A 27,633-nucleotide genomic window follows, 5' to 3' on the forward strand; every position below is an offset into this window, starting at 1 on the left:
AATGAATCCTTGGGATTTATTCCTTCCTAACCTTCCTTAATTTACTGAAGATGTAGTTCCACAACAACCTCTAGTTTTGGTTTGCTTTCCTACCATATGTTTGGATCTTTTTGCATAATTATGATGCATATACAACAATAATTGTAAAATCTACTTGCCTTTTCTGCCATTTCTGTGGCTGTGACTTCATTGGAGGCCTGCTTCCACATCAGCTTATTGTCTTTGCTCAAAAGCTTGACCTGGATTTTGTTGTTCTTTAGGCCTTCTACAAACATGTCTCTAAGATCAAGTTCTAAGTTCATTCCATACCCACAGTGACCAGTGTGTTTCATTACATTACATTCCCTTTGCTTAGAAAATAATGATTCCATGCTAGAAATACAAATCTACTTTATAATTTTTTCAGCCCAGAGCCATGTTAATACATTTTGTTTCTGTCCCTTCAAGTTTCCTTTAATGGTGGCATCTTTCCCTGATGGTGTTCTGTGGATAAAGAAGTGCTATCTATCTATTGTTTGATCTATCATTAAAAATATTAACTCTTGAATTTACTGCAATTGACATTTTCAGTAGTTTCTATTTTAATGGGCCTTGTTTCAAGCAGACACTTTTTAATTTGCAAGATTCAAATTGTTCCACTGAAATAATTTTCATTAATCACAAAACATCTGGACAGATTAAAGATGTTCATTTTATTCAACATTACAAGCAATCTAGATATTTGAAGCTATAAACTGAACCATATTCCGCTTCCCAAACTCAAGTTGGAGGGTCACAAATTTTCGACATACAAAAGCTCTGTTGAGGCCATACTACAATTTCTCTAATCTCACTTATTCAGGAGTTAATTATGAAATGAATATCAGATTACTCATTCTAACTTTCAAACTATTCTCACTTGGTAACTGCTTCCTTTTGTGGAATGCAATTTCATTCTTAGCTGTGCCATAGTGAGTCCCGTATCCCACAGTTGCAGAAAATAGCGCACATTGTTATGAAAAACATTCAAATCTGGTCTTGGACTGAAAATACCTGTATAGCAGGTCTTTTATTGTAGTAGTAGCAATGTACCCTCTTACACGTTTAATTACATACATTTTCTTCGGGTGAACAATGGGAATGGGGTAGATTAAGGAATCTTCCTTTGCTTAGAACACAGTAGAAGCACATCTATAATCTTTTTCAGTCCAGAGTTGATTTTTGGCCGACTGAATTCTCAGTCACGTTAATGTATTTTGTTTCTGTCCCTTCAAGTTTCCTTTAATATTTGTATTTTTCCCTGATGGTGTAAAGTGCCACCTATTGTTTAAACTAAAATAAGTACCACCACGAAACAAGTTTCTAAAGATTCACTGAATTTACCGCAATTTGAAGATTTCACTCATTTCTGTTCTACACTTGAATGTTAAAAGAAGTTAGTGGGCTTCGCTTCAAGGGGGCTCAATATTTTTTTCCTTTTAAGAATTCAGATTGTTGTCCTGTAACAATTTTCATTAATCACAAAACATCTGGACATAGATGTTCATTTTGTCCAACATTACAAGAAATCTAGATATTTGAAGCTATAAACTGAACCATATACTTCCCAAACTCAAGTTGGGGATCACAAACTTTTGACTGAGAGGCCACACTTCAATTTCTCCGAACTCAATTATTTAATAATTAAATTAATATCAGATTACCCATTCAAATTTTCATGCTAGTACGCCATTCCCACTGCTTTTAGTGAAAAAATTGCAATAAAAATGATCTTTTCATTCCCTATTTGGTCACCTAGTTACAGGAAGGATGTAAATAAGATTGAAAGAGTGCAGAGAAGGTTCACAAGGATGTTGCCGGGACTTGAGAAGCTGAGTTACAGAGAGAAATTGAATAGGTTGGGACTTTATTCCCTGGAGCGTAGAAGATTGAGGGGAGATTTGATAGAGGTGTATAAGATTTTGATGGGTATAGATAGAGTGAATGCAAGCAGGCTTTTTCCGCTGAGGCTAGGGGAGAAAAAAAACAGAGGGCATGGGTTAAGGGTGAAAGGAGAAAAGTTTAAAGGGAATATTAGGGGGGGCTTCTTCACGCAGAGAGTGGTGGGAGTGTGGAATGAGCTGCCGGATAAAGTGGTAAACTTTTAACATTTAAGAAAAACTTGGACGGGTTCATGGATGAGAGGGGTGTGGAGGGATATGGTCCAAGTGCAGGTCAGTGGGACTAGGCATAAAATGGTTCGGCACAGACAAGAAGGGCCAAAAGGCCTGTTTCTGAGCTGTAATTTTCTATGGTTCTATGGTATTTATTTGAAAATATCTGTCATTGGAAACATTAGCATAAAGTGCCTAATGCTGTAGGCACGATGTCACATTTGTTAGATTTGAGAATGCATGGAATCAAAGGGACCTGATTCAGTGCTGCCAGAAATGACTATCCACTTAATAAACTAAATTACTCAGTTCATTCATTTATTACCTGGACACTATATAAATAAGTCCTGATGTTTTGGGGCATTCAATTACACTTGTTTAATAGCAGCAGACATCAGAATTTCAGATTTTTCATTGACAAAATCTACCTACCAATTGGGATCAAAATGAAATGAATGATCTTAGTCATTTGTGTATATGAATCTGTGCGAAATTAGTTCATTTTAAGTTTGAGCTGTAAACAGGCAATAGATCAATGAAATAAATTTTAGGGCCTAAACTAAATGAATGACTAAAAACAACAAGAATGACTTTTAGTCCAGTTCTCATTTAATTCGCCTCTTGTATCTGATTACTGGATTATTAGGAGTATGTATCATAGTTGTGTAATTCACTGTTGGAAAGTATCCATCAACAAGATCAAATTCATACAGCCGAATTAAAGTGGACCAGATAGTCTTGATCTGTACAAATGCAAAATTTTCCCCAATACAACGATGGCGACCTAGACACAGAAAAAGAGAGCGTTACAAGTCTAACAAGTGAAGCTCTTAAACAGCAGCTGAACAACCTCAGTGTTTAATGGATGGGTGACGCATATTTGGATTAGTCATCATGGATTTAAAAAGAGAAAATAAAGGGATAAGATCTAGGGTTACTCCACAAAACCACTGTCAACATGCCATGACCAGTTTTTAAAAAGAGCGAATGGGTGCATCAACAGAAGATATTGCACAAATACAGTTTTTAAATTCAGATTATCGTGAGCAGTAAATTATTCCAGGTATCAGGAATTTAGATTTGAAAAGATTAAATCAGGCTTGATTTTACGAAAAATTTCAAGATTATAAAGGACGTTGACTTAGGAAAGCAAATTGTTCGCTTAAGGTGATAAAAAGTAGCACAATAGTAAGAAGGTAAAGTAAAAAAAAACATTTCATGCAAAAGAGTAATATTTTACAATGTGATTAAAATGGACAATACATTTTCAGAAATACAAATAAGATGGTGGGATGTCAGTTAAGAGGGGAGATTAATCTGTAAAAAAGGATGGGCTTAATAGTACCTTTCTGTCCCTATATCAATTTTAATTTGGCATCTGTTGACTTCTGGGTTGATTAAATCCTGAGTTATATGTGGATTACATCAACAGGGTAAACCCACATCTACCCAGAATTAGATCATGAGCTATCCACCCAGTTATTCTGCTCAAAGTTCTCAATGCCAGTGTTAACTATTATTTGTTTCTGCCAAGCTTCAGAAGAGGCTCAGGAGCCACAAGGCCTACCTGCACCAAAAGGTACGAATGCAAACTTTTGCAGGGCTGCTGGGTTATCTTGGAGAAAGCGATCAGGGTTGAAATCGAGCCTCTCAGTCCACGTGTCCCGAAGTCGGTGGTTGACAGTGGGAGACACACACACTTGGTGACCAGGGGGAATGGTGTAGCCAGCTACCATCTGTAAAGGAATTAAAGCTCAGGAATGACAAGATCAAGTAAAAATGTTGAATCATATGCCAGTGTTTCAATTGCACAAAACAGGAAGCCTCTCACTATCCACCCTATCTATGTATTTCAATTTTGTAAAGCCTCTATCTTCCCAGTAAAAATGATCCTAGTTTATTCACCCTCGAGACCAGGCAACATCCTGGTGAACCTTCTTTGTACTCTCTCCAAAGCTTTCACATCCTTCTGGTAGTGTGGTAACCAGGACTGCATGGGGGTGGGTCGGACATTGGTAGGATGTTGCAGGGTTGAAATCAGGGTGGGGTCAGACATTGTTGGGGGTTGTACAGAAGAGCCCCTGTGGGGGCGGGGGGAGTGTGGTGGAGTCCCGTTCAGGCATTGATCTGGATATTTAAAATAGTTACACTGAAATTAGAAGTGGTTTTATTCCTTTTAGCTTTTTCAGAGTAACTATTAGTATAACACTGGCAAAACCATCTTTGTCAGATGGTTCCCAGAGTAGTGCAATTGTCTCGGGAAAATTAGCACTTCTGGACAATTGCAGTGCAAATGCTTACCTGGGAACTTCTGAGAGGGATTCCCCAGCACATCTTTGGGGTAACCTCCAAATCTGACAGAAGGGAGCCAGGAAGTGGCATGCTTTTATTTCTTCAGACTCTTTACACACCTGTGGAGTTCTTGCCATCCTCATCATCGTCATTATTGGAGGACGAAGCCTCAGTGTTTCCTTTAAGCAGCGATCCAACAAACTCATGTCCTTTAGCTACGAAGAAACCAAAACAAAAGTGTGATGTAGGCTGTGCAGTAATCCGTAATGAATCTACCAAGGCCAGTCCTAGACCACTATTATTTTTGTCCTTTTCCTTTCTACAAATACAAGAACACAAGCATGAGTAGGCCATTCGACCCCTCGTGCCTACTCCATCATCCAATAAGATTGTTGCTGATCTGAGTGTGGACACAACACTACTATCTTTACTGCCCTCCATAACCCTTGGCTCCCTAATAGATCAAAAACGTTGTCTAACTCAACCGTAAATATATGAAATCACTCTGCCTCCACTATTGTCTAGAGAGAGAATGCCATAGACTGACAACCTCGCAGAAAAAATTCCCATCTGTCTTAAATGGGAAGACCCTAAATTTTAAACTGTGACCCTTAGTTTTCGACTCCCCTGACGAGGGGAAATGTTACTCCAGGGTCTTGTATGTTTCAGTAAGATCAGCTCTCATTTTTCTAAACTCCCATGCTATAGGCTCAATCTGCTTAATCTTTCCTCATAAGATAACCTCTTCATCCCTGGATAGGGTAGAGGTGAAGAGATTCTTTCCACTTAGAAAGGAAACTAGAACTAGAGGGCACAGCCTCAAAATAAAGGGGGGTCAGTTTAGGACAGAGTTGAGGAGGAACTTCTTCTCTCAGAGGGTGGTGAATCTCTGGAATTCTCTGCCCACTGAAGTGGTGGAGGCTACCTCGCTGAATATGTTTAAATCACGATAGATGGATTCCTGATCGGTAAGGGAATTAGGGGTTATAGGGATCAGGCAGGTAAGTGGAACTGATCCACTTCAGATCAGCCATGATCTTATTGAATGGTGGGGCAGGCTTGAGGGGCTAGATGGCCTACTCCTGCTCCTATTTCTTATGTTCTTATCCCAGGAATCAGTCAAGTGAACCTTTCCTGCACTCCTAATGCAATTGTATCATTTCATAAATAAGGAGACCAAAACAGTACAATATCCCAGGTGCACTGTCAGAACTTCAGCCTATAGCTCGTTAACTGAGTCAAAGTTCCCTGAGCTACAAACACTTGTTGCAGCTGTGGTTGCCTTGGATCAGACTGGCGTCTACCAGCTCCCACATACTGCAGCTGCAACATATCACCTGTCCTGCCATCCTTATTGTGTTTGAATTAACTAATTATTTTCTTAATTAACATGTATTACTCCTGCTTGTACTTATATTCTTATTATTTCAATCAATGTCATACTTACATTGTGCTGTACCTACGATTGAAATTCCCTAAATTAGATCAGAGAAAAAAACAAATTCCCCACCCTAATCACTTTCTTTCCTGTTTGGTCACATTTTATTTTCTTTAGAATACATTGAAACCACAGACTCGCCCACCCCTTCTCAGCTCTTCAAACTATTGCCGCTGTCTCCAGGTTACCCTCTGTTTGGTATGCAAGCTGCATATTCTACAGCCACCGGAGGCAGAAAAATGTAGAAGAGCTCTTTCCCCCACACTGAATTCCTGACTTCACACTGCATCACACTCCAGCATAGTCTACACTCCCATTCATCCCCTTACTCCCTGCGATTTGCAAACCTGTCTGCTTTTATAGGGCACTAATGACTCACTTCTGAGATGCAAGTCTTGTTCAGCTTCCTGCTGCTATAATTACCACTTGTAATACCATTATTCAGGGTAATGACTCAAATAAATCATTAAGCATTCAATGAATGGCAATACCACCACCTGGTTCCTTCCACGCCACACACCATCCTGATTTGGAAATATATCACTGTTCCTTCACTGTCGCTGGGTCAAAATCCTAGAACACTCTCCCCAACAGCACTGTGGGCTTACCTACACCACATGGACTACAGTGGTTCAAGAAGGCAGCTCACCACCACCTTCTCAAAGACAATTAGGGATGGGCAATAAATACTGGCCTAGCCAGTAAAGCTCACATCCCATAAATGATTTAATGAACAATTTAAACAAAAGAAAATTTACTGTTGGGGTATGAATTTCTCCCATCAAGTCCACAAGGATAAAGTATTCACCAGTGATACTGAAACTAACGTGGTAATAGAAATATTCATGGCAGTGCTCCAAGCTTCAGGAGATTTGCTAGTAAAGTTTAGGAGACATTACTCTGAAAATACTAGTATATTAGGCACAATGCAAAGCTGAAAAACACTGACTACTAAAAAAGCTAAAAACTTGTTCCACGGGAACACAAAAACTATTTTAAATGGGAAAACACATGAATAAAACATCTGAAACCATCCCATGAAAACAGCAGAAGTCTTTGATCAGGGATCCTTAAGAAAAGCCAATGTTCATAGTATTTTAAAATGGGTGGAACATCAGAAGCTATGGATCACTCTTATGTGATGGGATTTTCCTCAGACCCGCACAAATCCTATTCCAATCCGCAGAATTGCTCACCTTTTAACCAGAATGAGAAGTACTCAATAACTGGGTTTAACTGCTAAACAATCAAAGCTTACAAACATAGAACAGTACAGCACAGAACAGGCCCATGATGTTGTGCCGAGCTTTATCTGAAACCAAGATCAAGCTATCCCACTCCCTATCATCCTGGTGTGCTCCATGTGCCTATCCAATAACTGCTTAAATGTTCCTAAAGTGTCTGACTCCACTATCACTGCAGGCAGTCCATTCCACACCCCAACCACTCTCTGTGTAAAGAACCTACCTCGGACATCCTTCCTATATCTCCCACCATGAACCCTATAGTTATGCCCCCTTGTAATAGCTCCATCCACCCGAGGAAATAGTCTTTGAACGTTCATTCTATCTATCCCCTTCATCATTTTATAAACCTCTATTAAGTCTCCCCTCAACCTCCTCCGCTCCAGAGAGAACAGCCCTAGCTCCCTCAACCTTTCCTCATAAGACCTACCTTCCAAACCAGGCAGCATCCTGGTAAATCTCCTTTGCACTCTCTCCAATGCTTCCACATCCTTTTTATAGTAAGGTGACCAGAACTGCACACAATACTCCAAATGTGGTCTCACCAAGGTCCTGTACAGTTGCAGCATAACCCCACGGCTCTTAAACTCCAACCTCCTGTTAATAAACGCCAACACACTATAGGCCTTCTTCACGGCTCTATCCACCTGAGTGGCAACCTTCAGAGATCTATGGATTATGAACCCCAAGATCTCTCTGGTCCTTCACATTCCTCAGAACTCTACCTTTGACCCTGTAATCCACATTTAAATTTGTCCTACCAAAATGAATCACCTCTCATTTATCAGGGTTAAACTCCATCTGCCATTTTTCAGCCCAGATTTGCATCCTATCTATGTCTCTTTGCAGTCTACAACAGCACTCCACCTCATCCACTACTCCACCAATCTTGGTGTCATCAGCAAATTCACTGATCCACCCTTCAGCCCCCTCCTCGAAGTCATGAATAAAAATCACAAATCGCAGAGGACCAAGCACTGATCCCTGTGGCACTCCGCTAGCAACCTGCCTCCAGTCCGAAAATTTTCCATCCACCACCACCCTCTGTCTTCGATCAGACAGCCAGTTACCTATCCAATCGGCCAACTTTCCCTCTATCCCACACCTTCTTACTTTCATCATAAGCCGACCATGGGAGACCATATCAAACGCCTTACTGAAATCCATGTATATGACATCAACTGCCCTACCTTCATTAACACACTTAGTTACCTCCTCAAAAAATTCTATCAAATTTGTGAGGCACGACTTGCCCTTCACGAATCCGTGTTGACTATCCCGGATTAATCCGCATCTTTCTAAATGGTCGTAAATCCCATCCCCAAGGACCTTTTCCATCAACTTACCAACCACCGAAGTAAGACTAACCGGCCTATAATTACCAGGGTCATTTCTATTCCCTTTCTTAAACAGAGGAACAACATTTGCCACTCTCCAGTCCTCTGGCAATATCCCCGTGGACAGTGAGGACCCAAAGATCAAAGCTAAAGGCTCTGCAATCTCATCTCTTGCCTCCCAAAGAATCCTAGGATATATTTCATCAGGCCCAGGGGACTTATCGACCTTCAGTTTATTCAAAACTGCTAGTACATCCTCCCTCCGAACATCTATTTCCTCCAGCCTATTAGCCTGTAACACCTTCTCTTCCTCAAAAATATAGCCCCTCTCCTTGGTGAACACTGAAGAAAAGTAAAGTATTTATTCATCACCTCCTATCTCTACTGACTCCATACACAAGTTCCCACTACTGTCCTTGACCGGCCCTAACCTCACCCTGGTCATTCTTTTATTCCTCACATAAGAGTAAAAAGCCTTGGGGTTTTCCTTGATCCGACCCGCCAGGACTTCTCATGCCCCCTCCTAGCTCTCCTAAGCCCCTTTTTTAGCTCATTCCTTGCTAACTTGTAACCCTCAATCGAGCCATCTGAACCTTGTTTCCTCATCCCTACATAAGCTTCTCTCTTCCGTTTTACAAGACATTCCACCTCTTTTGTGAACCATGATTGCCTCACTCGGCCATTTCCTCCCTGCCTGACAGGGACATACCTATCAAGGACACACAGTATTTGTTCCTTGAAAAAGTTCCACTTTTCATTAGTGCTTTTCCCTGACAGTTTCTGTTCCCATCTTATGCTCCCTAATTCTTGCCTAATCGCATCATAATTACCTCTCCCCCAATTATAAACCTTGCCCTGCTGTACGGCCCTATCCCTCTCCATTGCAATAACAAAAGACATCGAATTGTGGTCACTATCTCCAAACTGCTCTCCCACAACCCAATCTAACACTTGGCCCGGTTCATTTCCCAGTACCAAATCCAATGTGGCCCCACCCCTTGTTGGCCTATCCACATCTTGTGTCAGGAAACCCTCCTGCACGCACTGCACAAAAACTGCCCCATCCGAACTATTCGACCTACAAAGGTTCCAATCAATATTTAGAAAGTTAAAGTCCCCCATGACAACTACCCTGTGACCCACACACCTATCCATAATCTGCTTAGCAATTTCTTCCTCCACATCTCTATTACTATTTGGGGCCTATAGTAAACTCCTAACAACATGACCGCTCCTTTCCTATTTCTAACTTCAGCCCATATTACCTCAGTATGCAGATCCCCCTCGAAGTGCCTTTCCGCAGCCGTTAAACTATCCTTGATTAACAATGCTACTCCTCCACCTCTTTTACCAGCTTCCCTACACTTACTGAAACATCTATACCCCGGAACGTCCAACAACCATTCCTGTCCTTATTCTACCCATGTCTCCGTAATGGCCACAACATCGTAGTCCCAAGTACCAATCCACGCTCCAAGTTCATCTACCTTGTTCCGGATGCTCCTTGCATTGAAGTAGACACACTTCAACCCACCTTCCTGTCGACTGGTACCTACCCTTGACCTTGATACCTTCCCCAATACCTCACTACCCTCAACACTGACTTCCGGACTACAACTCCTTTTCCCACTCCCCTGACAAATTAGTTTAAACCCCCCTTTTTACTTTCTGCAGTTTAGGGGTTAAGCATGTACCTGATCATAATGTAGAGGTGGCAGATCCTCCCCACACACAGCTTTCTGTTCTGCATAGCAACGGTCCTGCAGCTCCTTATTTTTTGCCAGAAAAAATCCTATCCAAGCACTGGTGGTGGAGGAAGTATGTTGCCCTGCCAACAGCAGACCGATAAGCAAACCTACAATTTCATCATCGGTCAGAGAGTTACCATCCCTGGAAAAAATATAGCAAAGTAAATTGAAGTACTTTAGCAAGGAACAACTGAAAAATAAAGCATGTTTGTCATCAAGAAAGGTTAGTAAATGTGGGTGCAAAGCTGCTGCTTTCCACATAAATAGAGGCATTTCAGCTCGTTGTGCTTCAAGAGCTACGTAATTACTTATTCTCAACTGTTACCTTATAAATTCTTTCTCAATTCTCTTCTGAAAAATCATTATTCTTATAGGCTACAAACAGTACAAAAACACATTTACTGTTTTTAACATGGGAGGAAAGCAATCAAAATCTAAAAGTGCACCAATACTGTGTCTGAGAGGAATGTACCATATTGTTCACATATTGTTGTTCGTCCTTCAGTATTGAAGACCATCTTGATTTGTCACCCAGGCATTGGGCTGTGGGGTGCGAAGGTCGCTAATTGAGTCCTATCTTAGCATGAAAAGTTCTAGTGCAGTGAGGGCAGGACAATCAGGCTGGCTGATCAGTGAACTGCTGATCTAGAGAACTGACATCTCCAAAATGTGTCTGAACATTCAGCCAAAGCAATTCCCTCAAGGGAAGACGACACCCAAGCACATGGCCATCTGTTTCCATATGCAGCTCCTATCTTCAACGCATTTCAGCACTGTTCTTGAAACTAATTTGAAAATGTTTATTTGCCAGGACCTATTATTTTCATATACTTAGAAATAAGGCCAGCATTTTAAAAAGTTCCATTAATTCAGGAAGAGAATAACATTTCAAACTTAGAGTTTCCATGTTTTCAGCTTCACTTCTCAATAAAAGGTCAATTGCAAAATTATTTAAGTTTAACGCTACTTATTTGAAATGTACAAGAATTTCCCACCTAGAAGAACAAGGACAGCAGATGCAAGGGAACAATACCACCTGCGAGTTCCCCTCTAAGCCACACATATTCCTGACTTGGAAATATATTGCCTTTCCTTCGCTAAAATCCTGGAACACCCTTCCCTAACAGCACTGTGGGTATACCTACACCACATGGACTGTGGCTGTGCAAGGCAAATGCTCACTCCCACCTTCTTCAGAGTGATTAGGAATGGTCAAGAAACATTGGCCTAGTCAGTGACGCCCACATCCCATCTCCTCAACCATTTATATACACTGTGAGAACAGAAAAACCTTCATACTGTTCAGAGCTGCGGTCTTACTTGTAAGTAGCATCCAATAAAGTCTGCAATATGTCATTCTCCTTCTCACTTGACTCCCTCCGTTTCTGGATCACCTTACAGAAAATATTCTTGATTTCTCGGTGTGCTTTATCCCGCCGCCTACCCAGAAACAGAGAGAGAAATATTAATGACTGGCGAGAATGTAAAGATGTGAATGAAACTTTATTTGCAAAGACAGCTTTAAATTATTTGACAAGAACACATAAGTTAGAGAACATTGACTGAGAACATGATGTGAAGACATAAATCAGCGTGTACAAATCTGATTGTAATCAAGAAAATCCAAGCTGTATTCAAAGAAATATGTTCTAGCACTATATACGGTTACACTGTTATAGCATATGTTATTTCTTCCTCCAGCAATTCCATTAAACTTTCATGAAAGTCACTAGAGAACAGTTCCTCAGAGCTATCTTCCCCATATATCACAATTAAATGTCCAGTCTTCACAAATAAGCCTATTCAGCAGAGACAGTACACAAACTCCTGAACCTTGCCTACCAGATATAAAAACTACAGCTTTAATTTTCCTCTATGATGGAGCACTCAAAACCACATAAAATAGCCCATAGCTGAATCGGTTCCTTGTAGAAATTTATTTGCTCTCTTTCATATCTCAAAAATGTATCGATTTATGTTATATATAGCCTCTCCTTTTAAAACAACAATCTCTCCTCTTCTTTAAGTACTCTGCCATCATCACCTCTCACCTGAAAAAAGACAACTATGGATCCTCCGTCCCTGTAAACTACCACCCTGCTTTGACCTGAATAGTGTCAAACTTCTTGAGTGTTATTGGAGCCAGGCAACTTCTACCTCTGTAAACTTAAGGTTATTCAAAACTCTGCTGCTGTTGCCCTAACTCACACCAAATCCTCTTCATCCATTACCTGTGCTCAAAGACCTACTGTTCCTATTTAAGTAACCCCATACTTTTGAAATTATGGCTATTTTAAATTTCGCCATGGACATGCTCAACACCAACCAGGACAAAGTAGCACGCTTGATTGACAGCCTCACCCAATCACCACTTTTAACGCTCACTCCAGCATCAACACACAGTAGAAGCTGTGTGTACCATCTACAAGACACACAGGCAGCAACTCGCCAAGCCTCCTTCAACAGGATCTTCTAAACCAGCAAGCTCTACCACATAGAAGGATAACAGCAGCATGTCATACACTTGACTTGGAACTGTAATCACTGTTCCTTCACTGTCGTTGGATCAAAATCCTGAACCACCTTTCTTAACACAGTGTGGGTGTACCTACACCACATGGACTGCAGCGATGCAGTAGTGTGACTCATCACCAGATTCTCAGGAACAATTAGGGATGAATAACAAATGCTGGCCTAGCCAGCGACATCCACATCCCCTGAAAGAATAAAGACTGAAGCCAAAATGGATCCAGCTTAATTGACGGTCATACACAAAGCACAACAACCTGACCTATAACTGACCAATGCTTTCATTTAAAGAAATACAACAACTAGTCTTAAAGCATTATTCACCAGCTCAAAAGATGACACTCTGCAATGTTTAGTGCTTTTGTTCTTATAAAACAGCATCATTCTTTGATTCACCATAAAGAATGCCACAGGAGCTATACTAGTATAAATAAATTTTAAAACAGGTGTAGTAAATTTCAAACATGCATCATGTACAAGGAACATTAATGTCAAAAACATAAAGTGAATTTTTCTCAACAGTATCCCCATCCAAAGAATGATTCTACTTGATCCAGGCATTAGCCGAGTCGAATGATTCGCCACTTTACCCACTGTTCGTTACCTAAAACTGGGAAGAGGTAACCAACCAGGAAGAAGCCAGGCAGCATGGGTAAATCCACCATCAAGGTCAGTGTAGAGCTGTGCTACCTTTTCGTTAAGCAGGTTTCGAATCTCTTTACCGTGTAAGCAATGGCTGGCCGTTAAAATGATCAGTTCTGATAAAGCCTCAAACAAATCTAAAAATGAATAAATTGGAAAGCAATTAAATTAGACATTAAATGTATTTTGAACTCAAAACAACTTATGCAAGGAAATTACATATCCAGCATTAATTGCAAACATATTCAGTCTTTCTGGAATTAACACTCCCCTTGATGGAAGCCAGTTGAAATCCTTACTAGCAAATGGAGGAATTGGGAAACCTAAAAGCTTGCAATTTTAACTGCTACTTTCATCTAAAAGGATCAGCAGTGTACCAACCTCATGTGAACTTCAAAAGTACTATAGTTGACACTTTAAATAGCAACCATTTGAATCCTACCTTTTAAATTGAATACAATTAACCATCAGCTGTATGTTGCCACAGCAACTCGGACTCCTTCGGGAGCCGGTTGGCTGAATGGTTGGTGGGGACGGGGGTGTTGGTAGATCAGATTGGTGCTAACAACACGAGCTTCAATCCTTACTCTCCTATTCAGGCTGGGATGGATTCGGGACCTGCCCCCTTGCCCTCTCTGTGATGGAGGTCACGGAGTTGTGAATTGGGGTCTGCCTTCCATCAGATAACTCAAGAAGAAGAAATATCAATCAACATTTGCTTGTCCTTGAAGGCACTGCAGACCTCTGGCCATTTGGTGGCACTGTTGCACTTTTATGGCCAGGTAAAAAAAAGTTAGAAAAATCCTCTGGATTCTTCAATTTTAAATTTGTTCTTTATAATTCTTTTCAAAACAAGTCTCAAAATATTCAGTGTCAAACCATATGTTCACAAACATTTATAAGGACCTGATTTTAACCCACTCGAAGTGAAGTGAACTCTATTCACTTCAATAGAGTTAAAATCAGGTCCTTAATCTTAACTTAATCTTAACTCTGACATTGTCAGAGGCTACAGAAGGATATAGATAGGCTGGAAATTTGGGCAAAGAAATGGCAGATGGAGTTCAATCCTGATAAATGCGAAGTGATGCATTTTGGTGGGAATAATGTAGGGAGGAGCTACACGATAAATGGAAGAACCATAAAGGGTGTAGAGACGCAGAGGGACCTGGGTGTGCAAGTCCACAGATCTTTGAAGGTGGCGTCACAGGTGGAGAAGGTGGTGAAGAAAGCATATGGCATGCTTGCCTTTATAGGACGGGGCATAGAGTATAAAAGTTGGGGTCCGATGTTGCAGATGTATAGAACGTTGGTTCGGCCGCATTTGGAATACTGCGTCCAGTTCTGGTCGCCACACTACCAGAAGGACGTGGAGGCTTTGGAGAGAGTACAGAGGAGGTTTACCAGGATGTTGCCTGGTATGGAGGGGCTTGGTTATGAGGAGAGATTGGGGAAACTGGGGTTGTTCTCCTTGGAAAGACGGAGGATGAGGGGAGACCTAATAGAGGTGTATAAAATTATGAAAGGCATAGATAGGGTGAACGGTGGGAAGCTTTTCCCCGGGTCGGTGGTGACGTTCACGAGGGGTCATAGGTTCAAGGTGAAGGGGGGGAGGTTTAACACAGATATCAGAAGGACATATTTTACACAGAGGGTCGTGGGGGCCTGGAATGTGTTGCCGGGCAAGGTGGTGGAGGCGGACACACTGGGAACGTTTAAGACTTATCTAGACAGCTATATGAACGGAGTGGGAATGGAGGGATACAAAAGAGTGGTCTAGTTTGGACCAGGGAGCGGCGCGGGCTAATTGTTCTTTGTTTCTCGTTTCAAGGCTTCATTCTATGATCATCTTGCTGGTGCCAGTACAGAGCGAGACTGCGGATAGTTGGGAACCTGTCTCGGGGGCAGGGAATTCAGATGGTGTTCATAAAGCAGAAGTGGAAATGAATAGGGTTGGGAAGCATTTTCTGATCAGGGCCAGTGTGATCTCCTGGACTCGTTTCGATCGCCTCAGGGAGTCGGAGAGGAATTTCCCAGATTTTTTTTTCCCCATATTGGCCCTGGGGTTTTCACTCTGGGTTTTCGCCTCTCCCTGGAGGTCACATGGTCTGGAATGGGGGGGTGGGGGTGAGTTAATAGGTTGTGATGAACAAAGCATCGTAGCTGTGAGGGACAGCTCGGTGGATAGGATATTAGGATGTAGATAGGCTGGAAAATTGGGCGGGGATCCTGGATTCAGGATTCAATCCTGGACCGGGGAGCGGCGCGGGCCTGGAGGGCCGAAGGGCCTGTTCCTGTGCTGTATTGTTCTTTGTTAAAAATTCAGCCTATAAAAGGCTAGTAACAAGTTGAGTTATGAAAAAGGGAAGGTTTTCCTATAAGAATTCCTCGGATTTGGCATACATTTCAGGAAATTGAAAATGCATAAGGCTCTTGAGGAATATAAAGATTGCAGGAAAGAGCATGAACAGGGACTTAGATGGGCAAAAAGGGGCCATGAACTGTTCTTGGCAGGCAGGATTAAGGAGCATCCTAAGGCTTTTTATGCATATATAAGGAGGAAGAGGGCAGCTCAGGAAAGGTTAGGTCTACTCAAGGATAGTGAAGGGAATTTGTGTGTGGAGCCAAATGAGGTCCTTAACGAGTACTTTGCATCAGTATTCACAAAGAAGGATGTGGTGGATGGTGAGTGTAGAAAGGAGGATGTTGACATTCTAGGACATGTTGAAATAAAATGTGAGGAAGTATTGGAAGTTTTGAAAAACATCAAGGTGGACAAGTCCCCAAGGCCAGATTGGGTCTAACCCCAGAATACTGAGAAAGGCGAGGGAAGAAATTGCTGAGCTCTTGGCCAAGATCTTTGTATCCTCTTTAGCCACGGGTGAGGTACCAGAGGATTGGAGAGTAGCTAACATTGTTCCTCTGTTTAAGAAGGGCAGAAGAGACAATCCAGGAAATTACAGGCCTGTGAGCCTTACGTCAGTGGTGGAGAAATTATTGGAGAAGATTGTTAGGGACAGGATTTACTCACATCTGGAAAAGAATAGGCTTATTAGCAGCATGGTTTTGTGAAGGGGAGGTTGTGTCTCACAAACTTGATTGAGCTCTTTTTCCCAGGGTCGAAGGGTCAATTACTCGGGGGGGGGGGGCATAGGTTGAAAGTGAGAGGGGGAAAGTTTAAAAGAGATGCAAGGGGAAAGTTTTTCACACAGAGGATGGTGAATGCCTGGAACACACTGCTAGAGGAGGTGATGCAAGCAGATTCTATAACAACATTCAAGAGGCATCTGAATAGATACATGAATAGGCAGGGAATTGAGGGATATGGACCACGTAGAGGCAAGAAAATATTAGATTAGAGAGGCATCTGTTTTGGCACAGACTTGGTGAGCTGAAGGGTCTGTTCCTGTTACCTCCTCTTATTATCTCCCATTCCATTTAGAGGACAGTAATTTATGCAGAGTACTATTTCAGTAGGCACTTGTGTCCACTGGTACTCATCCAAGTGTCCAATCTTCACGTGTAAACTAGCGGACAACAAAATCTGAGGCTAGGAGGCATCATCTCGAGCCTAATTTATCCTTGCATCCACAGTCCATGTTGCTTGGTTTAAGAAGCCTCTGATAGGTGGCAAACAGGGATAGAAGTCCTGGCTAATTTCCCACTCTACTCCGGGCACACTTCCATATGGCTAAGATCATCAAATGAAGTGCACAACCGGGACATGGAGCCTTCAAGGTCTGCCATGCTGAGTGCTGCATTTACCCACTGAGCTTTGTTGTGGTTATGCCTTCGTTCCTTTCAGTGCCCGATACATTATAAACTAATCATTGCATATGTTTTACATCATAAACAGTGGACTTCAAATTTTAACCATAGTTACAAAACATCTTCATCAGTCAAAATTGATCATTGGGGACCTCGTGCACAATTGTGAAGATGAAACATTTGAGTACTTACTTTTAATCCCACTGTCACCCCAGCGTTTAAAATACTCAGATGTTTCCTCTTCAATCAAAGGGATGTGCTGTTTAAATTGAGCAATGTTGAGACCAGTTTTCAGCATCTTCTTTTGTTCCAGAAATATCTTGTAGGATGAGAAACAATGAAGATCCATCAACACAATTTTCACTTATGGAAACAAGTTAATGCTCTAACATCATTTTCTACAATCTGGAACAGTTTCTTCTTAAATTACCGTAAAGGACTTTTTTTTTGCTAAGTTGAAACACTTGCTGTTATATACAGCACTTGTAGGATAAAAGAACATGAAGTAATAACACATGGGGTTGAGTGCAAACAACAACACGGGTTTATTCAGTAGCTGTTAACTCTACAACGGCTTGATCTAGACTAAGGCAAAAGTCCACAAAGAAGCTGATGACCACTCACACTATACATGTGACAAGACTCTTAAAGTGGCAGCACAATGAAACAACAACCTCAAATATATAACACTTCCCATTTTGGAAACAATACTGGCCACTCCCAGGGAGGGTAAAAAAAGAGTAAAGCTTCCTTTACTCAATGTGCCTCAGCCCTTGAACCATCCCAACTGCAACAGAATGGCGTGGTAGCCTTACCAGCCCCTTCATTTCCCATATAGAATAGAATAGAAACCCTACAGTGCAGAAGGAGGCCATTCGGCCCATCGAGTCTGCACCGACCACAATCCCACCCAGGCCCTATCCCCACATATTTACCCGCTAATCCACACATCTCAGGACTCTAAGGGCCAATTTTTAACCTGGCCAATCAACCTAACCCGCACATCTTTGGACTGTGGGAGGAAACCGGAGCACCCGGAGGAAACCCACGCAGACACGAGGAGAATGTGCAAACTCCACACAGACAGTGACCCGAGCCGGGAATTGAACCCGGGACCCTGGAGCTGTGAAGCAGCAGTGCTAACCACTGTGCTACCGTGCCGCCATTCATTACCCTCAGAGAGATTGCCAATTTAATTGTACTTAGTGTATTCTGAATTAGAGGTTGTTTGGTGTAGTGCACACTAAAACTGAATGGAAACTGCCCAAACATTTCAAAAAAGAATTTCACAGAGAACTTTCATTCCATCAGGGCTGATTTTTACACAAAAATCCCATTATCGAATCCAATACATCCTCTAAAAATGTATTCAGTAAATGGAAAGCAGTTTTAGTCAATAGAGATATTATGGGAATTGGATTTGGGACAGAAATACAGAATGAAAAGGAATTGGAGAGAAATATTTGTGTAATTCTACTTATATTTTTCACCGCACAACAAAAATAATGAGAAAGTTGAGACAGTTCTCCCTGGGACAGGGGAAATTAAGTGACCCAATAAGAGATTTGCAGGATTAAGAGGTTTTGATAGAGTAGATAAGAGAGCAAAGCAGAAATATTTGAGCCTTCTAAAAAAAAAGCAGAAATACTTGAGGCAATAGCATAGCACCTGGGGTTAGAAGAAAAAAAGCCTGACCCGGGTAGAATGCAGCTTGAGTTGCCTAGCATTTGGTTGCAGATGAAGCAGCTTGAGAGAGAAAAAGGAATGAAAATAATCAAATTGGAAAGAGAAAAAGTTAAGCAAAAATTCAAACTCGAAAGAAAATGAAATTTAACGGTTTTAAAGAAAGGAAAAAGATGAACTGGTTGATGTTATATAAAGGGACGCCGAGCCATCTGAGCTCAGAGGATGAATTTGATGAGTCCAGTAGTGCAGTACAGGCAAGCTCAAGATGATGCTATTTTTCATTTTCTTTCCTTTTTCCCCTGAACTCTTCTGCTCCCCACACCAGTTCTGGTTGAGACAATCTAGAGGCCTGCTCCCAAGCACCCAAAATAATTGATCACGAAGCGTTAGGAAGAAACAAGCCCGTGATGATCAGTTGTCACAATCCTAATCTTTATGTACTTTAACTGTTCGGAGCAAACATTTTGAAAATAGACAAATGTGTGTGGAAATGTAAGCCATTTTACAAATATTTCTAGGATTTATTAAAAGCAGCTGACACATGCATCATAAAATGAAAGGGTTAATATCATACCAGTTTAAAAATCACATAAGCTGCTAGCTGTGAATTTCAGTCACACAAGGAAGCTCTGAGAAACCAGAGCCCTCGATTCTAAGCAAACCCAGATAAGGGTCAAGGACCATAAAACTCCCAATTACAAGGGAGGCTTCAGTCACACAACACACACACAAGACTTCAATTGAATAATGTGTAGCTACAGCTTGTCAGTATCTGTAATAACAAGGAATAATGAACATGGGTGGTTGAGAGACCATTGGTCAGACATATAGATATCATACTCATGTCTGCAGGATGATAGATAAGTGAAGAAAAACACTTGCTTGATGAAATTATAAGTAGGTAAACGTGCACAAGTTGCAATTGGACAAATATATCCTTATGTTATACCTTATATAATCCTAACTATTAGTTGTGACTGAATATAGATCATTTCTGAGCAAATGTACATCTTTGATTGGTATATACTAAATATTTAACTGTACAACGAAGTATAACTGTCTATGTTTCATTCAGGGTGTTCTGCTGCACCAACAGTTGGTGTACCAGACCCCTTGCTATAGCATGAAAATAAAGGCCGTTTTAAAACTCCAAAAATCTCTGTCTGGTCACTCAAAGGGGGCAAAGTCCAAAAGCAGCTGGACAGCTAATTGTGTCCCGCAATAGTAAACATGGCAATGGTCCAGGGTCATTTGAAATCTCTTTAGTGACAAGAATTAATTAGTAAACAGTATGTTGTGAAATAGAAGTTTCATTTGGGAGCAAATTGACACTCACTATTTTATTGCCTCTTACATGAGACTAGTTCCATATTAAACTACTTACTATCCTGAAAGAGATGTTCATTGATCACCACAGCTAAATTGGCAACAAACAAAATCTTAAAAAACAAAACAAAACACTGTAAAACAAATATTAATTACTAGATAGGCTTGAGATTCCAGGATGCTAGTAGTATCACATTTGCCATACACCAGTCAAATATACGTACTGGGTTTGGGACATCATAAGCAACTCCTTTGCCAAAAACTGGTGTTGTCAGTCTGGAATAAACATCCTCTGCATTCAGGTCTTCATTTTTACTGTTGAAGAGCAAAGCTGCAGAGTCGCTCCCCAGCAAATAAGTAAATGTCTTTCCAACCATCGTGAAACTAAATACAGGACCATACTGTTTAAAAGCAAAAAGAGAGGTACAGGTCAGGAATTGTAAATCAAAAAAAACAAATAGTCACATGAATTTCACATTGTTTTTAGCTCAGAAATTTCCTGCACGAGTTCTAATTACATCTTGAAGCAGCAACTTGTGAAAATTCAGCAGGGAGTGCAGTCTAAACTTTCGCCCTAAATCATTTATAGTATAATACGTTGATGCATTAGAGATTTTCAAATCGGATGTAAATCCACAATAGTGCAATCTATTCACAACTGCCGACATCAGCCGCCGTTAAGCAGCTGAGCTGGGAAACCTCGGCAGCATTCAGCGGGATCAGTACCAATTAGCTGGATAAAACGTGGAATAGCAGATGGGTTTTAATGTGGATATAAATATATGATTCTGGTCAAGTGGTTAATAGAATTGGACCACACAACTCCATCAGGATTATCTATGCTAAACATTTGTTCAGAAAACATGATTCATGAATTCATGGTGGATGGAGTACTTGACAAAGGACAATCATTTTGGTGGGAGATAAGTGAGGCCATGAACAATGGGAGCCTACCTTCAGGAAAATCAAGTGAGTACCAACTCCTGAGCGCTTACTGGGCAGCACGGTGGCACAGTGGTTAGCACTGCTGCTTCACAGCACCAGGGACCCGGGTTCGATTCCCGGCTTGGGTCACTGTCTGTGTGGAGTTTGCATGTTCTCCCCTGTCTGCGTGGGTTTCCTCTGGGTGCTCTGCTTTCCTCCCACATTCTGAAAGACGTGCTGGTTAGGTGCATTGACCCGAACAGACGCCAGACTGTGGCGACTAGGGGAATTTCACAGTAACGTCATTGCAGTGTTAATGTAAGCCTTACTTGTGACTAATAAATAAACATTAACTTTTTCATTACATGTCAAGCTCACCTTGTATAATCCATATTAAACCCACGTTTATAACTTCAAAACAACTTCAGGAATAACTTCCAAAAAATGTTCTGAAACACTGCTAAGAGTCAGAAAAGTAATGAGGGTGAATCTGGTACTCACTGGGAAGTAATGTTCACAGATCCATTGTTTTCAGTAGAAAACTGAATGGAGACATAATCTGATTACTTAAATTGCTGAAAAATTGGTAACACTCAGCAGGTTAGGCAGTAGCTATGCAAAGAGAAAGTTTGGGTTACGGATTCAGGTCAAGGATCTTTCCCAACCAGAAATATTAGCGATTCTTTTCTCTCTGCATAGAATATGCTGTCAGACCTGCTGACTGTTTCCAACATTTTCTGTTTTCATTTCAGATTTTCAGCCTCTGCAGCATTTTGCTATTCACTTAAATCGCTGTCATTAACCTGCCTTAAATCATACAAAGCAATTTCATGAAAAAAGACCACGCACCCCAGAAAACCTATCCCTTTCAACAGACCATCAATTTTATAATACACTTTGTCATACACTCACAAATACCCAACAGGAAATTATTACTCCGTAACTGGATTGAAATCCAATGAAATCCCAAGAATACAACGTATACCTTGGCCAATTTAACTTCACATTCTCTGGAACCAGCAACATTAGCTTTGCAGAAGCAACCAACTAACTGTGACTATATTCACCCATATTGTCCAGAAACAGAGGTAATTTTAAGTCATCTATATATGTATTTGTGGGTATTAGAAACAACGTGTAGTTTTAAGTAAGTTTAGTTTTGTGGTTCTGTATTAGAAAGGGTTAAAACTCTAGTTAGTTTAAATAAAGTTGCCAGCAAATCTATCGGTTTTGATCACTTTAAACCATGCCTACATTATAATTAAAGGGTTTACAACATGAAAGTAAACAGTGTTTAAAGAGAAAGCAAGTTGTTGCTTGGCAACCAGGGGTCATCCTAAGTTATAAAGGTATTTTGAGTTTAGTTTTAAGATGGGCCCAGAACAGGCTGGCAGGACAAGGGATCTGCAAGGAGCAGACTTCTCAAAAAACATTTTGTCCAAAAACCAGGGAGTTGGAACAAAATCTATGACTCAGGAAGACAGTTAAGTTAAAGGAGCAAAGAACATGAAGTTGAATGAGATCCTGCTGGCTGAAGTTAAAGTAACAAGCAAAGAAAGTGTGTTGAGTTAAACAGCTGCAAGAATCAGATTTAAAGTGAGAAGCCAGACATCTGATGTAAATCAAAGGTTTGGTGGCATCTTAATAAAGCGTGTGAAATAGCAATGTTCTTGGCATGGAAATATGAATGCATGTGGCAATCCAAGGAGAGATTGAAGTCCTGGAAGTAGATCCTTGGTGAATACATCCGGGAGAAAGGGTTGTTTGGGAGGAGAGTGGAGTTTGGAAGCGCTCATGTGGAAGTCAGAGTTCCAGTCAGACTAGTTGGCTCCGTGTGACACGCATCTGGAATCTGAGGGGGATTTGATGAGAAATCCACAGAAATTGTATTGTGTGGCATCTGTCACTTGGTTTCAGAATGTGATGTGTCTAACCACAGTTGGCCTATTGGTTTACCTGAACTGCGTACTTACCGATGGTAAATTTTGTAATTTTTCATGTTTCTAAGAAAATGCGTGGGAATTAAGACATAGACACACAAGCATAGAAAAACAACAACAGAAATGGGTCCTCCAACAAGAAGAATGAAGTACAAAACAGCTCAAGCTAAAAGTTGTAAGATTTGCTAACTTGTGAAATAACTGCTGCAGGGAGGCAATTCAGTGAAGGAATGGTGCGAGAATGCAGGAAGAAGGAATCCACCCTGAAGAGATGCCCAAGACCAAGTGTGCCATAAGAGCAGGGACCAACCTCTGGCCTGATTTTGAGACAGTAAGAGTTTTAACAACGCCAGGTTAAAGTCCAACAGGTTTATTTGGTAGCAAATGCCATTAGCTTTCGGAGCGCTGCTCCTTCGTCAGATGGAGTGGAAATCTGCTCTCAAACAGGGCACAGAGACACAAAACCAAGTTACAGAATACTGATTAGAATGCGAATCTCTACAACCAACCAGGTCTTAAAGATACAGACAATGTGAGTGGAGGGAGCATTAAGCACAGGTTAAAGAGATGTGTATTGTCTCCAGACAGGACAGCCAGTGAGATTCTGCAAGTCCAGGAGGCAAGCTGTGGGGGTTACTGATAGTGTGACATAAACCCAAGATCCCGGGATTCGCATTCTAATCAGTATTCTGTAACTTGGTTTTGTGTCTCTGTGCCCTGTTTGAGAGCAGATTTCCACTCCATCTGACGAAGGAGCAGCGCTCCGAAAGCTAATGGCATTTGCTACCAAATAAACCTGTTGGACTTTAACCTGGTGTTGTTAAAACCCTTACCATGTTTACCCCAGTCCAACGCCGGCATCTCCACATCTGATCTTCAGAAACAGAATGGTCCTCCAAAATCGGCAGAGTGGTTACATTGTAAACAGAAATTCATTTGCATATAGCTGTATTTAAATGGGCCAAATCAAACTCTGAATCCGCAATGATTTCAGAGCAACAGCTGGTCAGTGTAGCCACTTTATGGATAGAAAATGTCTAGAGTTGCAGCAGTAGACCAATCGATTACTCAGAGACTACCAAAAGCCTTGAATGCCAAAATGACCAGTTTCCAGCAATTCATCATCAGACAGCAGTAAAAACACAAGTACCATTATGTCACACCAGCACCATGAATGAAACAATTTTTAAAAATGTTTTGATTGTGGTTATAGGCATCCTTGTGGAATTAATTCAAATCAAAAAAAAATGTCAAATTGATTAAATTTGAATTACTGATGTTATGTCTCTTTTTCACATGTCAAAATGGCAACCACCTACACCAACACCGGCATTTCACACTTTACACTCGGCATATAAGCTTTCGGAGAGATTTTTTTGAGGCTTCAAAGGTTGACGTACACACTAATTAGCACTTACCTTGTAGTATGCGTTTTCTAAAAATTCAATTGGACTTCTTCCAAAAGCAATTGCGTGTCCAAGGAATGGAATGCTGGAATGAATATAAGGTGGGTATTTCTGGAGAAAAAATGTTTAATATAAAGAACGTATTTTTTAAAAAGTGGATTCAAAGACATACACAGAAGTTAGAACATGAAACACTTCATTTGCTCCAATCAGTCCATGTTGGTGCTTATCTTCTTGTAAGCACCTAGTTTTGATCATATTTACTCACCGTGTTCCTTCATCCACCTGTCCAATTTTATCTTTAACATCAGCACCATTTCTGTCTCAACCACTAACACAGGATAAATTTCACATCCTCACAATTCTGGGTAAATATTATCTCCCACTCTTTTTTCCAGAATACGTGCATTTAATCTTCTATTAAGGCCACTCACCGACAATCTACCCAGTTCTATCCTTTCATAATATAAACAAATCCTAACAGGTCGCCCCATAACCGGCTTGCTTTGAATCCTCCCCCCCACCCCAACAGTCAGCATCAGTATTTTCTCCCCCCTTTTGTTAACGCTCTCTTCCTCCCCACTATACATACATAACCCCCTCCCATGAGGCTCCCAAAGGGCCTGCCCCGGCACAGGTTGGCACTGCCAAGTTAGCATGTTGCCAATCTGTACAAGAGGACAATGCCAGGAGGCGGTGGCGGGGCAGTGTCCGGGCATGTTGCTCTTCCCTGGTGGCTACACTCACCTTTGGGCTCCAGGAGGGATCCCCTGACAGGTTTATGTCTGGGTGAACCTGCTGTAAACCACAATGATGTGATGTCACGTTAGCGATGTTTGAAAATATGGTGAGGGGAAATCATGTGGCGGAGGAGGGATGGTTAATAATATTCAAATTTATTAAAATTTATCAAATCAGGTTTTCGTACGTCGCTGGTGAGGGCAGCCTAAACTGGAAATCACAATCTCGCTGGTGAGATTCACGACTTCTGGGTTTCACCGGATCTTGAGCCCCCACCGCCAATCCCGCGGGCAGAGTGTCCGGGATCAAGATTGCCCCATAATCTATTGTGCTCCCCCATCCATCATGTTATCTAGGGAAATCATTCTGAAGGCTTGTCAAGTGCAATCAACCCCTTTGAAATCCATTGGCTATTTATTTTTATTCAGATACATAATTATTTCATCCTTAATTATAAAATTTTCCCCATCATAAACTTAGATTATCTTTCTTACTTAAAAAAAAATTACTACACTGGCCACTGTTCATACAGACAATCCTATAATCTAGAAGGCCACCGCAATTTCCTCCCTCAACATCCTTCAGGAATCGTTTCCTTGCCTTGTCATTAGTAAACCCAAATACAAATCTCTGATATTTTCTCAATGCCTGCACTGTGAATAGTCTGTGGAGTTCTCTTCCCCAACAAAGAACTCGAGGATTATTGGGGGAATGGACAGGAAAGTACAGACTCCAAAGACTGAATAGCCTGCTCCTGATCCTAATTCTTGCATTCTTATGTTATGCCTGAGTAAGGGGTCATCAAATTTTCTAGCGTAGCAAACATTTTCAGCAACATTTTAATCCGTTGTTTATTATGATTGGTTCACAGACAATTTTTTTTGAAGTTTCATTTTGATACATTGATTTAACTCATTTGCATATCAGTTTTGATACAAGTGCATAGAGTTCTCTCTAAACAACATTGTGAAAAAAGGATCCTCTATTTTAGTAGTTCTCGTACAAAATAATTTGAATGGTGTGGAAAAGAGACGTGTTGCTGATTCTTTTCGTCCTGCACTATCAGGACAAATGCAAGAATGTCAAATTTCAAACCATCACGACAATACTGCATGGTAAAAGGATGTTATGGGTTGGCATGTCAACTGATCGGATGAGACATTGTCCTGGAGAAAGCAACGAGAACTATTGACTCCCGAGCTTCCAGGTTGATCAAAAAAAGGTATAAAGTTTGAACCTATTCCTTGTGTTTGCAGAGAGGGGTCTCTGGGTGTGAACCGATTGCTTGTAGCCAGCATCAATAAACAATATTACAAGTTTGACTAATTCTCATAAATTGGTTGTTTAGTGTAGCTATTAACACACTCAGGAAACTTTAGCAAGCTTTGCCCAATCGCAAAATCACATCGAACAGTTTTGTTTTGGGTTCTGCAAACTCTGGTTGGTTGACTACTCTCTGTAATCTGCCAATTATGAACAAGCAAGGGAAGAACATGCTGTTTGATTTGATCATTCAATCACTAGGATGTACCTACCACCTATGATACCTAGCAATGCACCAGCACTGAAACTCATACACGAGATTGCTCAATGGTATGATTGGAATACGTCTTTTTGGACTGACAGCAGCAACTTATTAGGGGAAAACTGCACTTGTATAGCCACTACTTGGCAGCAGCGTGAACCAGCTTCCTTAAATTTTTGTTCGCATTTTTCCCTTTTCAGGGTAATTTGAGGTAGACCTGGCACTTTTCAGGTCCTAAAGTAGTGACCTTGCAATTTTATCAGAGGCAAATAGCAAAACAGTGGTCCTGCACCCTAGAATTACTTTGTCAGACTGTGGGCATCAACAGTACTCCAGCAGATCAATTTGTTGCAATTAAACCTGACTGAAATCTTTGCATCACCACAGCTATTTTTTGCCGAACTAGTTCAAACATGATATACATTCAAAATAAACATTATTTCAAGATATTTTATTTTTTCACAAAAAGAGTTGTGAATCATTGAAATTCTGAAAGAGTTTTAGACCACGCATGAACTAACAAGGGTGAAATGGGAGATGCGTCAAGAAAAGCAGCATAATTTTTTCATGCCCATTAATAATCCAGTAGGAACATTTCCAAAACTCAATTTCATACATACCACGTCCTTCTGATTTTCAACCTGCTTTAAAGTCATTTTGGAGAAATACGCCACACTCAAGATAAAAGCTGAAGTGACCAGCACTGTAGATGTCAAACTGCCTTCCACCACCCTCTCCACCGCATTTTCCAGCAGAGAGGTGCCAGCCTCCAGCAACAGCAGCAGCATCCTGCGGCTGCACCGACGGCCCTCCCCGGCTCTCGGGAAGCTCTGGAGGATGTGACTGAGCTATGTGCCCAGCTAGCGGCTGGCTGCTGTTCGTCTGGAGCAGAGTGCCAGCTGGGTGCAGCTTTCGGCAACACAATACCAGCCGCAGCCTCCTCACTCACACCAAT

General features: G+C 41.2%; 1 protein-coding gene across 1 annotated transcript; it reads right to left on the reverse strand.

The window, feature by feature from the left end:
• Positions 1-670: 670 nt before the first annotated feature.
• On the reverse strand, positions 671-27,633 carry cyp51 (cytochrome P450, family 51). Its single transcript, XM_078235483.1, has 10 exons — positions 27,299-27,633; positions 24,425-24,523; positions 20,367-20,543; positions 17,323-17,449; positions 13,325-13,499; positions 11,512-11,631; positions 10,138-10,333; positions 4,544-4,639; positions 3,700-3,868; positions 671-2,916 (listed from the first exon to the last, which is right to left on the reverse strand). The coding sequence occupies exons 1-10, from the start codon at positions 27,464-27,466 to the stop codon at positions 2,738-2,740; spliced, it is 1,506 nt and encodes a 501-aa protein (XP_078091609.1). The 5' UTR covers positions 27,467-27,633; the 3' UTR covers positions 671-2,737.

This window comes from Mustelus asterias, chromosome 2, assembly GCF_964213995.1.
Source record: "Mustelus asterias chromosome 2, sMusAst1.hap1.1, whole genome shotgun sequence".
NCBI lineage: Eukaryota > Metazoa > Chordata > Chondrichthyes > Carcharhiniformes > Triakidae > Mustelus > Mustelus asterias.